General features: G+C 35.2%; 1 protein-coding gene across 1 annotated transcript in view; it reads left to right on the forward strand.

Moving 5' to 3' along the window:
• LOC113513456 (laminin subunit alpha) overlaps window positions 1-17,228 on the forward strand; it is an 86,623-nt gene that overhangs the window by 47,288 nt on the left and 22,107 nt on the right. The window contains exons 29-40 of the mRNA XM_052895483.1: window positions 1,245-1,422; window positions 4,700-5,003; window positions 5,561-5,789; window positions 6,085-6,212; window positions 6,941-7,065; window positions 8,329-8,502; window positions 9,580-9,781; window positions 10,392-10,471; window positions 11,603-11,711; window positions 11,911-12,025; window positions 15,925-16,086; window positions 16,866-17,085. Coding sequence (XP_052751443.1) covers window positions 1,245-1,422; window positions 4,700-5,003; window positions 5,561-5,789; window positions 6,085-6,212; window positions 6,941-7,065; window positions 8,329-8,502; window positions 9,580-9,781; window positions 10,392-10,471; window positions 11,603-11,711; window positions 11,911-12,025; window positions 15,925-16,086; window positions 16,866-17,085 — 2,026 coding nt within the window. The remainder of the gene's footprint in view (window positions 1-1,244; window positions 1,423-4,699; window positions 5,004-5,560; window positions 5,790-6,084; window positions 6,213-6,940; window positions 7,066-8,328; window positions 8,503-9,579; window positions 9,782-10,391; window positions 10,472-11,602; window positions 11,712-11,910; window positions 12,026-15,924; window positions 16,087-16,865; window positions 17,086-17,228) is intronic.

Here is a 17,228-nt window from a genome sequence, read left to right on the forward strand (position 1 = left end):
CAAGAGGAAACTCTTAAATTAAAAAACAAAAAAATTATATTATCTGTGATATTTTACAGCATTATTGGAATGGCTCATTATAACGATTCATTGATTAATTTTAAAGATATTATATAAATTAGTACAAACTACGACAGAAGATGATTTTAATAATGTTATAGGTCATGAAGATCTTCATAGATGATTTTTCAAGTCTGTACGTTTTTTTATGCAACTTCGAATGAAAAACAAGCTGACGGCCCACCTGATGGAAAGTGGTAACCGTCGCCTATAGACATGAGCAGTACCATGGATATAACAGAGTATACTATTTCGCCCATGATACCTCCCTATGTGTTGCCTTTCCTGAGGATTCAGGTGTTATCCCTCTGTACCATGTTTATTCACTGCCATATTCCACCCTTCAAACCAAAACACAGCCATGCGAACACAACTGCTTCACGGTAGAAACACGAATAGAACAGAGGTGCCCAAGCAAACGACTTTTGTACAAAGTCTCCCAATAGTAAATGTAATCCATACTGAATGTTTCTCCATTGTTTCTGCCGACTCTAATGGGAGACAAACATGACAGATATGTATGTATGTATGTGTAATCCATACATACATATCTCCAACGCGATGGACTGACCTCATCAAAACGGCCACACAGCAATCTATTGTGGAATGCTCTCGCTCGGCGGCGAACAGAAGTAGACGGAGACATCCATCCGACGGTCCACCGTCATTGTAAAAACCACGACCACTCTGCCAAGAGACTGAAGAGAGAGATGTGTAATCCATACTCTTTCTTCAAGTAGGTAGCAGTAGCGTAGTATAAAGATTTTGTGATAATATTCAGCTTCGATTATCTTGGAACTAAATCATAAAACATAATTTCAACGAAATTGTAAAAACCAAGCCTGAACTTGATATTCACAACGATAGTCATTCTGTATTCATGACTAAATTAAAGTGTTGATATACCTCCCCATTACATTATATTTATTTATATTTTATAATAATTTGAATACAATTTCCATTATTTATATTATATTATTATTCGTATTGTTAATATCTTTACTTATTTAATAATTTAATTATATTTTAATGTTTGTCAAACACAAGGCATGCTGTGGTTGCCTATAAATGTAAGAACAGTGAGATCTGATCTGCCAGTGTATTGTATTAAAATTTAGCTTTATTGTAGCTGTATCTTATGTTGGTAATCCTATAAATAAATAAATAAATAAATAAATTTCTAGATCAACGGAATGAGTGACTGGCAGTTGTCTAACATCGATGCAAACCGCACCCTCAGTATATTCCCGCAGTCGCTAGATCCGGCACCAATAAACGACACTGCCATACAAGCGAACCTTCTTGGTACGGGAGACGATAGTCCCAAAGTACTTTATTTCGCTGCACCTCAATATTACCTTGGTAAGTTTGTATTTCTTATTTTTTTTTAATAAATATATTAACGGCTACTATCCTTATTTGTACCCATCACTGTTCGTATCCGGTATGGTAGGTCTAGAAACGCTCGAGGTAAGGCGAAAGTGCAATTTGATGATGCACTATTATCAGTTGCTCAACGGCGGAATAGACAATCCTGCAACTCTTAGCCGTTGTTCTTTGTACGCACCCCAACGCTGCATGCGATTGCGTGCTTGTAGACTACTATCGGCACCGCCGGTTCGTACCTGTACTGCTCAGTTTGCTCCCACGTATCAGGCTATTTCTCTGCTCAATTCTCTGATTGCTCAGCAGCCAGATATTGACATATTTAATTACAAAAGAAATATATTTTTAAAATGTTGTACAAAATTTGTAAGTTTGTAAAATAAAACTTCGGCTCACTACACGTTTTGGGAAACTGTAAGTGTGGTGAGTAATTTTCAAATAAATAAATAAATAAACTGCTGATGGTTTTTTCTGGACCTTAAGATCCTAGGTATTTACTAGGTAGAATGCAATGTTGAAAGAAATCAGGCAAATACTACTAGAGTATAATAGATAGATAGATACTCTTTACTGTTTCCTACATAAGATTACAATAGTAAACTTATTATAAATACAAATAATTACAAGAAAATATTACACTAAGAAAACGGGCGGCCTTTCCGCTTAAGAACGATCTCTTCCAGGCAACCTGTGGATGGAAAAGAGTAGTTATAAACAATGTGATTGAAGGCACGAAACTCTGTTCGTTTTTTAAATATTATTCAAGTATATATAAATAGTACTTGTTAAAGCCTAACAAAGAGAAATAGACATGGAACATCGTAATTTAATGAACTTTTAGCTTGCTAGCTGCTAGCTATTATCACTTATAGAACTATAGTTTGCACGATGGACTCAGTCTGTATTTTTTTATTTTTTATTTCTTATTAATATAAAATTATTTCTATTTATATTATTGCTCCACGTCTTCAAATACAATACTAAACTAATATTACATAATATCTACACCAATTACGTGATTAATTTTAATAATTCTTGTAACACCGAAATGTATACATATTACGTACGTATAGTAAGTACCTACGCCGTAAGACCCATCTAAATGTACAGCGCAGGCGCGACCGAACTATAGGATTGCGCCTCTCGCGCTTCCAGAAAGTTCGCGACTAACGGACGATATAGTAGTAAGGCGATGAGTGTTCCAGAGACATCATTATAATAGATAAATAGATAGATAATTTATTTGCATTACTTACAGCACACAAATTACAACATACATATACAAAAAAAGCGAGATAACATAAATGATAAAAAAAAAAAATACACAAAGCTAAATACAATTTTCGTTTGTGAGTGTGCCATAGCAATACAAAATGGCCACAACTCAGTTTATTGCTTCGCCCTCAAAAGAGTAAAGCACTGATATTCTGTTGCGGCCAAAGGGAATAGGGTTATAATAAAACAATACTACCGGATTATCCGTACAATAAAAAAAAAAAAAAAGATAGATATACAGTAAACAGACAGATATGACAGTTTATCTAGCAGACAAATGGAACATAGAGGTAACTTGCTGGAATGTCTAACTTTTGCCTCTCAATTACTGCCTTACCTACAATACTGTTTCTTGTAATACACACAATTTCGTAATAAATAACGTGTTTCCCACGTTACATTCTTTTGTTTTTCAGTCGTAAAAGTTTATTTCCAGATGTCTGTATTTTTAAATTCTTACTTATTTACTTTTTTTTTTATATTCCGAAAGTTAGTCTCTGGGTTTTTGATGATAAAGTTGTTTATTGACAACAAACTTTAAAACACTCTATTATTTCCTTATAGCACTTCAAAAGTTGACTACAAGTTGACAAAAAGAGAGCCCTGTATGAAAATAATACCGCTATTGTATGATCAATCTTTTTCAAGTACGAGTATCGAATGTAAAGTTTATACAATGACGAATAACCGGTTTAAAGGGTTGGATATGGCAGTGAATTTACAGGGTACAGACAAATACCTAAGTCCTCAGGAATGGCAACGCATGAGGGGTATCATGGGCGAAGCAGTATACCCTGTTATGTTGTGATGGTTCGCCTATAGTACAATAGGTTTAATACCATATAAGTACATGGAAAAGAAACAGGGTTTCCTATGGGTGACCGCTACGAAAACTGAACTATTTAATATAAACAAATTGATTGATTAATGATGATTCAGACGATGATGATGATGGAATAGTTGTATTTATTGCACTATTACAGTGTTGGTTTGGAATATCTGCTCATGCTTAATGTCTCATGGTGAAGTGTTTTCATACCATTCTCTTGTGTCGGAGTGATCCTGGGATTTCAGTTCCGATCCTTTTGCCTCTGGCAAACAACAACTTATACTGGAAGCATCGTGGGGCTGGTGGAGCCACTGTAATGTTGAAGTAAATGTACTTATGTTTGGTTTGGAACTGAGAATACTCTTCCCTTATTACCATAGTAATACCCTTCCCTACCTTTCAGGAGGAAGAGAAATAGATAGTTGGAAAGTCTTCCACTGGTCTGGGCATGTGGGGGGCTCGACCACTCCCCCATTTTTTTTTTATTACAGTTATTCTGTAATTTAATATTAAATTAACTTAACTTCCTAGTTACACGAATTATGAGTATAATTCATTATTTATTCTTAATCTTTAAAGATTTATCAATCATCTTCATTATTTAACTCCTATCGTATACCAATTAAAGAACCTTTTGGTTATTACACACACAACGGGTCCTACATTACTAGACGATCACACATTTATTTATCTGGCCAGATGATCAAGTGTTCTACTCTAAGATCTGTTCAATATTATGTATTTATTGTAAGGGTTTATATGGTTCATAGGATGTTTGGGGTGTATAAGGCAACATAGGTATGGGGTTATATTGAGGGTGTTAGGCCATTCTTTAGGGTAGGTTTTCATTAGATTTTCGTAGGTTTTCATTAGGGTAGGCTTTCGTAGGCTTTTCGTAGGCTTTAGTAGGTTTTCCATGTGTAGGTTTAGTTAGAGGGTAGTTATTTATAAAAGGGAACAGGGGGGGGGATCATCACAATGTCCATGGTATTGCTCATGTATATAGGCGACCGATACCACTTTCCATCAGGCGGGCCGTCAGCTTGTTTGCCATTCTAAGTTGCTTAAAAAAATTAGCATCAACGGCTTTATTAGCAACAAACTGTAGTCACATTGGTGTTATAAATTAAGAACTTGTCATTTCCTTAGGTAAACGTCTAACATCTTACGGTGGGTACCTAACCTACTCCGTGTACTACACGGCGAGGGACGGCGGCCGCGCTGCCGCAGCCCCCGACGTCATCATCGGCGGAGCCAACGGCTACCTCGTCCACAACAGCATCGAGCAGCCGCCCTCGCTGACGACCTGGACCCACGCGCTCAAACTTTCAGAGGACCAGTTCACCAACCTGGACGGCTCGGCCGTTACCCGTAACCAGTTCATGACTACACTGGTCAATGTCACCAGTATATACATCAGGGCTACGTACTGGCATGAAACTGTTAATACTGTGTAAGTACTTATACTTAGGTAGCATTTCTTTATCTTTTTAAAGTCGCGACCCAAAAATAATCTTCTTTTACTGACACCTTTATCGGAGGGAGATGATAAAAAGGCCATCTGCTTGAGTACTTCTATCCTATCATGTTCCATGTACCCTTAGCCATTTGCATTTTTGTTATATTTTCTTAAGAGAGGGACTGGCTGAAAACCAGGCACTGTGCAGCTGTACACATTGCACTGGGACACTCACAGCATCAGCTGAGCCAGTTCCTTTTGTCTAATATGGGACACTACTTATATATGTAATATTTATTTATTTTCTTCTATAATTGTGTTTTTTTTGCAATAAATATTTTATACTCTTATACTGTGTTTCGGTTTGAAGAGTGGGATATGACAGTGAAATTTCAATCTACGGAGACGTAATACCATAATCTTAAAAAGTCGCAACCTATATAAGGTAATATTTATATAAATATGTGAATAAAATAAATAAATATTATTAAATAAAAATGGATATATAAATATTTGTACCAGATTTACGAACTTTATCCTCTTTTGCACAGACTATCGAGCGTATCACTAGACGTGGGTACGGATGAATACGTGGAGTACTCGAAAAGAGCTGACTCCGTGGAGGAATGTCAGTGCCCCCAGGCTTACAGAGGCTTGTCGTGCGAACAATGTGCCGTTGGCTACTACAGACTCAGCTCGGGGCCGTACGCTGGACTGTGCGTGCCCTGCCAATGCAATGGGCATTCGAGAGAGTGTGACGTCAACACTGGCATATGTTTGGTAAGTTTACTTCGACAATAAGTCTCACACAATTACACCAATGGCTTGTTTTTGTTTTATTAGTTATTTTTTATTTCCTGAGTGAGCGTATAGCGAAACTGTAAAGCTGATTGGGGGTACATTCCGAAATACCCAGATCCGAGCCAGTTTAAAATTTTTTTTTCCATAATTTTCTGGATCTCGAAACGCATCCTGGACCTCGTTACGTTTACATTTACCATCGTTAATAAGTGATATGATATTCTCATAATTATCTGTCAAAAGATCAAAAATTAAAAGAACTTAAATTTTACAGGATTGTACGGATAACACAATGGGTGATCATTGCGAGATGTGTATCCCAGGTTACCACGGTAACGCGACAGTTGGTACCCCCCGCGATTGCCTCATCTGCGCGTGTCCTATACCCTACGCCTCGAACAAGTAAGCACAAACATTATATCGATTGGTTAAAAATCAAATGCGATAAATTATATAAATGACCCAAGGTCTTCTTGCCGCTTCTATATTTTTGAATTTAACTTCACGACTCACTCTTCACTAAGGGTAACATCGTTAACATATCTAAGTAATATAAAAAGCAAATAAGTCAACTGTTGCAGTTACAATAACAGTAATACTGGCTCTTAAACTGACTCTGCCTCTACGCTCTATTTGGGAATTTTTATCCATTTATCACACCACATGGCTGTGTAGTCCTAGCATAGAAAATGCCACCTTTTCTTTTCCCGTGGGTATCGTTAGAGGCGACTAAGGGACAACTGCACAGTAACCGCTTACCTTCAGGTAGGCCGTATGCCCGGCCTGATCATACCTGATCGTAAGCGGTTACTGTGCCCTATGAATGTCTGCAATATCAGGAGTATTACCTGCACATTGCTGACCCTGAAGAGAACTCTTTACCCCTTTTTTGAAAAACCCTATGCTGTAGTCTTTTGGAAAAACCTCGACAGGGAACTTATTCCATAATCGTTCGTGGGAGAAAACATGTCTGAAATCGCGTTGTAGGCAACCACCTACACTCTAGGTTATGAGGGTGAACTCCCTGTCGAGCTGTGTGATGATTTAATTTTTGATAAGGATAAATTCAGCAACTATTCATAGTATATCAGAATATATGGCATAGTTCACTTAATGGATTATCTTTTCAGCTTCGCGGTCAGCTGTGAGCTGAGCGCAAACGGTTCTTTGATATCGTGCGAGTGTCAGCCGGGGTACGCTGGAGCGAGATGCGACCACTGCGCCGCAGGATACTACGGCCAACCGGAACAAATTGGTATTGCTTTTGTTATGCTACTTGAAGTGACAAAGGAGCTGACAGATGACTCGATGACCGTCACCTCCTTGTATAAATAGATAGATAGATAATTTATTTACATTACTTACACCACACCATCGGAGAGAGACTTTTTACAAAAATCGTTTGCTTAAGTACCTCTTTCCCATTCGTGTTTCTATCGTGGAGCAACTGTGTTTGAAGGGTGGGATATGGCAGTAATTTTTTTTTTATACAACTTAGAATGGCAAACAAGCTGACGGCCCACTTGATGGAAAGTGGTAACCGTCGCCTATAAACATGACATAACAGATAGACAAATTTATAGGGTACAGAGGAATAACACCTTAGTCCTCAGGAATTGTAATGCTTGTGAGGGTATCACGGGCGAAACAGTATACTCTGTTACGTCCATGGTATTGCTCGTCTATAAGCGACGGTTACCACTTTCCATCTGTTGGGCCGTCAGCTTGTTTGCCATTCTAATTTACATAAAAAAAGACAGTACAACAAACATACCTACTCACTGAAAATAGATAAAAGAATGCATATATATAAAAAAATATATATAAAACAAGTAACAATTTTTTCTTTAATCAAAATGGTCACAACTCAGTTTATTGTATATATATAAATAGCATTATGGAGATCAGACTTCACTGATCACTTTGACATTCACAGTCTCCTTTCTGAATTATTATTTCTACTCATTAAGGTATTATTTCTCTGTACTTTAATTTTACATTACCCATCTATTTCTTGCAACAATTTTATTTATTTCTTTATTTATTTCGAATTAGGCACACCAACAGAATACATATAATACATAAATTAAATAACATTTTTTTGTGTAGCATGCGGATATGCATACCTATAGCAGGCGTACACAACATTGACTACAGATTACATGCATATAAATGTTATAATTAATATAATAAATTAAATTTATAATTACATATTCTTTATTACAAAATTCAATTAAATATAAAACAAGACTGGACAATATCATCAAATCTACATGGTGTTCAGGATCTTACCGCGAAACACTGCCAACGAATCATGGCTTACGTCTATGGTATATCCGGATCTAAACCGCATATATGATTATAGTTATTGCATATTCTTGCAAGCGGAGCACTCAATCCTAAATTAGTTTTGCACAGTGGCACATATAATATCTTATTGATGATTAAATACAGATTTAAATTGATTAAAACTAAATAAATCTGAGGAAATATAGAAAAAATGTTAATTTGTCAACAGGTGACTACTGTAAACCCTGCAATTGTTCCGGGAACATCATACGAGATGAGCCAGGCTCTTGCGATAGTATTACAGGAGATTGTCTCAAATGTGTGAATAATACGGCAGGCGCCGCGTGTAATCTATGTGCACCAGGCTTCTACGGAGACGCTATCTTCTCGAAAAACTGTACTGGTGAGTAGTGAAAGGATGGGACTAAGTGAAGAATACCATCAAATACATCCGTTGATCTTACTGTATGTAATATATATATATTATTAGAAGCAATAGTATTATATTCAAGTACTATATGTGCATTAATAAGAACTAGTACGTGATCTGTTATTTTTTAAATGATATTCTTTTATTTTTATTTATTTACAATTTTTTATTTTTATTTATTTATTTATTAAATACAAAAAAAAATTTACAACAGCGAGTACATTGGACCCCGCACTAGGAGAACCTGTATCGCGGGAGTCCATATGAGATTACCAAGACACGGTGGTTTACAAATATAAATTAAATTAAAATACTAAGCCAGTTTTACGAAAGCAACAAGTTAAAATGAAGTGCTTCGTGAAGACATGCGCATAAAACTGAAAATTATGTAAATACTCTAATATTACATAAATAAATACATACAATTAAATATACTAAAGACATACACTACTATATACGAATATCAATAATTATAATATTTAAATTTATTTAAAGTTTGTTTCTTTTATTTGGATAAACTAAAAATGACAAAATAAAGAATAATACATTATATTAATAAAAGAAAAACATTAAGTAAATTTGTCATCTACACCGTTTACCACAGTTTAATATAGATAAATAGATACTTTTTATTGTTTCCTCCAAAAGATTCCAATAGTAAACTTATTATAAATATAAATAATTACAAGAAATAATCACAATGAGAAAACAATGGGCGACCTTATCGCTAAGAGCGATCTCTTCCAGGCAACCTTTGGATGGAGAGGAGTAATTATAAACAATTTGGTGGGAGGCACGATGAAAAATTTTGTTAGTTCTAGATATGGGAGATATATTTAATTAAAATTACTTTTGTTCTTCACACGTATTCTGTTAATATCAGGTGTCCTTTGATGATTTATTTAAAAAAAAAATAAGTATTGATCACGTACACCAATTTCTCTAAATTTTAGCTACAATTGCCAACAAATGAATGGGTATTTATTCAAACAATTTATTTTCTATTGGATTAAGATACCTGTATCCTTAATTTATAATTCTTTCATGTAGCATGCATATGCGACGATTTGGGTATGGATCATTGTGACCCCACGACGGGAACGTGCGTTTGTCGGCCGGGGGTCATCGGTGAGAAATGTGACCGCTGCGCACCTGACCACTGGGGTCTCGACAGCGGGTTCGGTTGTACCCCCTGCGATTGTGGCCCAGCTTCTGAGTCCACACAGTGCGATGACTCTACTGGACAGTGCAGGTACGCATCAAGGATTTTAATCTACATTTATACCCTATAATAGATATCGTGTCCACTCTGTGACTTCATAAAACCGTCTTTCCTTAATCATTTTAAGATCACGACTCTTATTGACTTTAGCTACTGAGATGTTCCAAATTAAAAAAAAAAAAACTAAACATTTCAGAGTCATTGACGTTATCATGCTACCTATGTCCCAACGTATTTAGTATTTGAACTTGATCAAAGCAATATTGCATTTACTTACTTTCTTTGCATGGGGGGGGGGGCAATGTTAAAAGAATAACTTACCGCAATATTTAATCCTATTCACTGACAAATATTTGGGCGTGTGGTCCCGACGTAGAATAGGTCTCCCCTCCTTTTCCCGTGAGCCTCGTAAGAGGCGACTAAGGGACGGCGAGGGATGGGCAGCAGCGTCCCTCTTAAAACACCTCTAAAAGCCGAACTGCGGTTGCCAACTCCCCTGGAAGCGTGGCAATTACTGGGACCCCCCCAAAAGGGAGGCTTAAGGTCAGCAGTGAAGAGTTAAAGGCTGATATGATGATGGCTGACAAAGGGTTATAATGTCAAAAATATATGTCTAAAGCAAATAGCGATAATATTACAGATGTGCAAAAGGCGTGACTGGCAGACACTGTGATCAGTGCGCGGCTGGCTACTGGAATTACACGAAAGAAGGGTGTGACCGTAAGTATTACAGTCTGTTTTTTTTTTTTTTGATGGGTGAAAATGGTATGGTAACCCCGCTTGCGCTAACGGGATACGCTGGCGGAGCACCAGTCAAGAATGATAGGTGAGGATGAAGCAGGTCAGTTAGCCCATCATGATGAATTCATCAGGAATTAACCATGATAGTTTCCAGGGGGAACCGCGAGGAGGACGACCTGATTGGATATATTGTAGGGAATGGGATTCTCAGTCCCCCTATTACAGTCTGATTATAAACTGTACTTTTATTATAAACTATCTTTATAGACTCCTTCATATCAACAATATTATTTATTTATTTATTTAAACTTTAATGCACAGTAAAATTCTATGTACATTTGGCGGACTTAATACCGGGCGGTGTTCTCTACCAGTCAACCATTGGGAAAATAAAGCAATACTTAATATATTTATTTAGTATAAAGATATAATTAGATCAACATAAACATACATCTAATATAATAAATAAATAAATATATGCTTATAATAAATACATATATAAAAAATACTATGTAAAACAACTGTAATAGAAGAGCAAGTAGCAATCTATGATTCAAACAGAGTAACCAACAAGATTAAATTTAAAGGCAAAGTGATTTTTCTAAAAAATAGGTGCGCAATTTATGTTTAAAAGCTAGATTGTTTAGGATAGATCTTATGTCGAGTGAGAGTGTGTTCCAGTGTTTAATATTATTGTTTATATTCATTTATGAAATTGTCAAAATTTCTAATAATTCGATTAAGCACCTTTTAAGGTTTCCTGTATAAAAGCGTACTTAAATTTTTTTTAAATATTTCTTGGGAGAAATTTTTGTTTCTACTTACTGTAAACCTTATTAAAACAATTATTATTTGCAGCTTCTGTTTTAAATCAATTTTGTTATCATTATTCTATTAGCTATTGCATTCTGTCATCGAAGAATCTAGTCTAAATTATCTTTAAAAAAAAATACCAGAAAGTACTAATATTAAGTTCATAATTGTGAACAAATATATCTAGAATTATAGATGCCATCATGCTAAGTCCCATAAGGGACTTATACTTAATTAAAATTATAAAATTAAAAACGTAATTAGTTTATAAAAACTAATTAATAATGTATATAACAGATTGCAACTGCAACACTGGATATTCACACGGGTTCACGTGCAACTCGACTGGTCAATGCGAGTGCCTGCCAGGAGTCATAGGCGAGAAGTGTGACCGCTGCCCTGAGAGGTATGAATTTTTTGATAAAAAATATTATATATACCACTAAAGTAAAACATAGAAGGTTTGAAACCTGTTATTATATTATATATTAAATATAATAATGTATTAAATGAAACATTTATATTACATGAGCATAATTTTAATAATTACACGCCTTTAATTTTATTATCAACTGAATATTCGTAACATTGTATGTGTTCCCCAGATGGGTATTGATACCGCACGAGAGATGTCTGGAGTGCGACTCGTGTACCGATGCCCTTATATTCTCTGTTGAAGATATGACTGATATGCTTGCTAACGAAACCCAAGAGTTCAAGGTAATTTTATAATATATAATTATATTTTTTTTTTATACAACTTAGAATGACAAACAAGCTGACGGCCCACCTGATGGTAAGTAGTTATCGTAGCCTATGAACGCCTGCAATACCAGAGATATTACGCGTGCGTTGCCGACCCTGAAGAAACCTCTTTACCCCCCATTTGAAGAACCCCATGCTGTAGTCTCTTGGGAAAACCTCGGCAGGGAGCTCATTCCACAACCTGAGTGTTCGTGGGAGGAAACATCTTTGAAACCGCGCAGTACGCGACCATTGAGGCTGTAGGACATGAGAATGAACTCCCTGTCAATGGCAAGCCGTACGATAGTAGAAAGTGGCTGTGGGCATCATATTGAACAATTCATCTGAGCACAATCCATTGTACAGGCGGTAGAACACGCAGAGTGAGGCAAAATCTCTCCTAAGACTTAAGGGTCATTGTCATTGTCTTTATTTACGCCTTATCATCTCAAATGATTACTTGATAATTCTTAATACAATGTTCTGTCTACTGATAATGGCGATATGGTAATTTAGACAATGGCACGTTACGTGAAATATATTAAATAATTTTCTAATATTATATTTCGTATCAGCACGTAAGAGTAAATATAAAATGATATTGTAACTAGCTAGGATCAGAGTATTCATCATGTAAACCTGAAGTACACCAGTTTACAACCACCAACGAGTGTGTTTCACTCACCACCGACCTTACTCAATACATGGCGTTAGTAACTATGAAGTGACCACGTAGCTATAAATATGGATCAGGGAATACTCTCACAATGGACATTGGCATGGAAAAGGTAACGAATTAAACTATTTTTTATAATTGGGAGAGTTAAGAAGAAGAGGAAATATAGACCAAATGGGCCAACAGCTGGCTCTGCAAGAAAACTTTTATCGTCAATACAGGACTAAATGGATACTATATAATAACTAGATCCATACTTTTGGATTGAAGATTGTAACAGTGGAAGCCCCTCTCTCTGTCATGTTGAAGTGAGTGATCTATCTATCATTTCTTTTCTCTCGTGCTCATGTGTATTGTGTTAAAATAGTATTGTGAGTCGTGAATTTATCTGAGACAAATTAAATTTAAAATAGTAGCTATTAAATATATGCTGGAATTTATTAACAGTATTTGATAACTAAATAATATATTGAGTGCTCGAAAGTTGATTAAAGTTGTCAGAGCCACTAAGATATTATATTTTAATGTATTTTCAATTGTTCCTATACTTTATAAAGCTTTTTTTTAAATGCTATTATATAAAGTGCTATTTATATTGATTAATGACTAATAATTAGTCATTAATCACGTTTAAAACTTAGTTTTTAGTTAATTTTCTCATAAATTTTTATACTAAATTCTTAAAGCATTTTAATAGCTGACAATCGTCACATATTAATAAATTTTGTTTTACAAACAAAATTATGAGGTGCCAAGTTAAAATTCAAACCAAGTTGTAACACCATTGATTAATTTATAGAAAACATTAAAAAATGGTCGTTACCATAAAAATCACATGCATGTATCTTGTCCCAATTACAAAAATGTCAGCAAGGTCAATTTTAGAATTTGGGAAAGAAATAAAAAGATTATTTATTGATTCGATAAATATTCGGACTGGACACCTTCATTCAAAGTACGACATTGTATTGTCGATTAATGAATAAAATACAATTAACCAATTGGTTTACAGATTAAATAACAATAGATTATCTATGTAATCTCACATACGAATATACGTGAAGCTATTGTGTTAGCGACAGAAGACAAAGAATTTATTCCAAAGCCTTTTCAAACGCGTTTTAAATCGAATTCAGTAAAATTTATTAAGAAGAGAAATAATAATGCAAGATATTATGACCATATTCGGAAACGAGGTCAAGTGCAAAGTAAAAATTATAAAATGTGCAATCAACAAATTGGAGTAACGCACAGTAAGGAAGGCTGTACAATAAATAAAGACAAATGTATAAATTACATCGAAACCTCAGCTGATAATGAAAACAACGAGAAAAATTCCTCAAAAAACGTTGGCCACAAGGACACAAATATGAAGATTTTAGCCCTTAATAGAAATAATATTGTGAAATATTATATCAGTATTTAAACAAGGATATAAATTTTTCTCAAACGTGCTTGGAAATGTGAACATTATTTTGACAATCTTCTTTGAGATAAATCAAAATTGCCGTACTGGCCAGATACATTCGGGCAGCGGCCGGCAAAAGTTATATGAAAATCCATATCTGTCGTGTTTTGCGGCCAGATAAATTACTATGTAAACTCATATCTGTCCTATAATTTAAAAATGGAAGGACCTTTTACTTCGAAACATGGCTACCAAGGAGGTATCTAATAAAAAGTTCTATTTAAATTTCGAACAGGCTTGAAAAGAGAAAGCTGTTTATTGAAAAAAAAAAAACAAAGGAACATTATGGCGCGTGAAAAAGTATTATTGTTAGTTATTCATCATTAAAAAGTAAAATTGTGTTTTTGATTTTCGCGCATTGTTTGAGAAAAGTAGTATACAAACCTTGGCCACAACTAGGCATTGATGGACTCATGTATGTGTGCCTCGGCTACGCCTCGGCCCACATTTGCACGTTCGTCCATCAATGCCTCAGTTGCTGGCCGCTGCAATAATGTACTATAACAGCAGATTCAGGCGTGTCATTTTCGGTATTGAAATACGATTGCCTAAAGAGTTTACCATCTGTTAAGATTTATAATGTTACGATAAAAGGCATTTATCTATACTTACAGGATTTCTTTATTTGAATATTCAAGTTAATAAAGCGCGTTTAGGAAAATAATCTATATATTTAAAAAGGTAGAATGCAATTCCCATAATATATTGGGTGAAGATTACTTCAGAGAATTTAAGGATATTATTATAAATATATATTAAGGTATAAAACTCTACAAGTCTAGTAGAAAAAAACGTATAGGTACTCTTCAAGAAGATAGAAGAAAATGTTTCTTCAAATAAAAAGAAAATTGAGACGACTCAGGGGGTATCCTGTGCACAAGATATCGTGGAAATTAAATATTGAGTAAAATATGAATAATGTATAAATAAATCAATGTTATTTAATAAAAATAATTAGAGATGAATTCAAGAGATGTACTCGTATAAGAATTCGAATTAAGTTTAAAACAATGGTTAGTGATTTGTAATGAAAAATAAAGTAGTAACAGTCCATAAAGTTAGATCTAAGTATTATAACGTTGTGTATATTCCGTCATAGAATGGGCCACCCCTTTCTTTCCCGTGGGTGTCGTAAGAGGCGACTAAGAGAGGACGAGGGGTGATCAGCAGTATCCCTCTTGTAATATCTCTAAAAGCCTAACTGCGGTTGCTCACCCATCTGTCAAACGTGACAACTACGAGCTAAACTTCCCTTATAGGGAAAGCTTATGTCCAGCAATTAACAGTTAATGGCTGATATTAATAAAATTATAACGAGATATTTTTTTTATTTTTATTTAATGGTATTTTTGTAAATAGATTGATACTTTCAGAGAGAGAGGACGGATACCCTAACACTTTTTCAGAGAAGGTGTGATATAGTAATTGATATGTAGTTGTATGTAATTAATATGGTAAGTGGTATGTAGATTATGACATATCCGTTAAAAATGTTAAAACGCATGGAAAGTTAAATGATGTTCTAACGTTATATCTAATATTAGTACGTAAGAATTAATGTAAAAGTGCATTGTAACTAGTTAAGATCAGAATACTTCTCGTGTTAATCTGCAGTAAGCCTGTTTATGATCAACGAGTATGTTTCACTCTTCACCAACTTCCCTTATTACAAAGGAAGTGTTCTTCAAACTGTAATAACACTATTTTAAACAACAAATATATCTTGTCCAGGACAAAGCGGACTCGTTCTTCACAACGCAGCGCCTCAACTACATATCGAATCAGACGGAGCTGCTGAGACCCCGGGTCGCCGAGCTCCGCAATGTGGACGTTGAGCACGTGACAGTGGAGCTGAAAGTATTGGAGGAAGCCGCCGCGAAACTGCTGCGATCGGTATGATTAAGTAACTTGCTCCACTAGACTAGTGACAAACTAATTTATTAAATAATATTATAAACATCATTGATTCATTTAGTAGGAGCCTGCCAAAGATATTAGAAGCGGCTCAGATATATCTGGAGTCGGGTTAAATACTTTTATTATAATTTTATATGTTAGCACACTAGGTTTATAACATTGATTTGGCTTTTGCTGTCATATATGATAATGATGATGAATAAATATTCATAGAATCATCATCGCATCATCAAAATAAACTAATAAGCGACATCCAATGTCAAATTTTCTCTCATAGGAGTATATAATAGATTCATTTGATACTTGTCTGGGTATCTCTAGCCAACACGTGTATTTGCCAAATGACTATACCTAGAACCTTCATATCTATATATATATATATATATATATATATATATATATATATATATATATACCATTGTCTTCAGAATAACAACACAAGCAGGGTAACATGTAGGTCACAGTGGGTGCTTTTATTCTTGCGTGTAAACGACGGCTTAATTGGGATAACAATAAACTGATCACCCCGTCTGCGTTGTTAGTATGCGTTGACAGAATACCAGTGAAGGACTGTAGATGAGAAAAAAGTTAAGTCAATTGACCCATCGAAACGAGTTCACTAAGAATTAACCACGGCTGTTTCTAGGGTAGCTGTGTAGAGACTGACCTAACAGGGTTAACTCATTTCATCAGATAGGCTGTCAGCATTTACCATTCCAAACTGTATAAAAAAATATTTATCCAATTTCCATCAGGCTGAATACACGGCGGGAGACAGCGATGCTCTAATTGGTAAAGCGACGGATCTAGCAGCTGAAGCTGATAAAACTTTGTCAACTGCTAGAGAGAGCGGCGATCGTGCGAGGGAAGTAGTCACGCAGGTTGCTAACTTGGCGAAAGGCTTAGAGTTCAGCCAACAACCCAAAGTTGACATAGCGTTGACTGATGCTAGACAAATCAGGAACGATCTCGCAGGTAATTAAAAAAAAAAAAAATTTTTTCCGGAATGCGTTATAAGCCGAGGACAACACTGACCGACTTGGCTGTTGCACTTTGTTTTGCATCATGCAAAGACACCGTATATATATATATATATATATATATATATATATATATAT

This window comes from Galleria mellonella, unplaced genomic scaffold (assembly GCF_026898425.1).
Source record: "Galleria mellonella isolate WM207_F2 unplaced genomic scaffold, CSIRO_AGI_GalMel_v1 utg28, whole genome shotgun sequence".
NCBI lineage: Eukaryota > Metazoa > Arthropoda > Insecta > Lepidoptera > Pyralidae > Galleria > Galleria mellonella.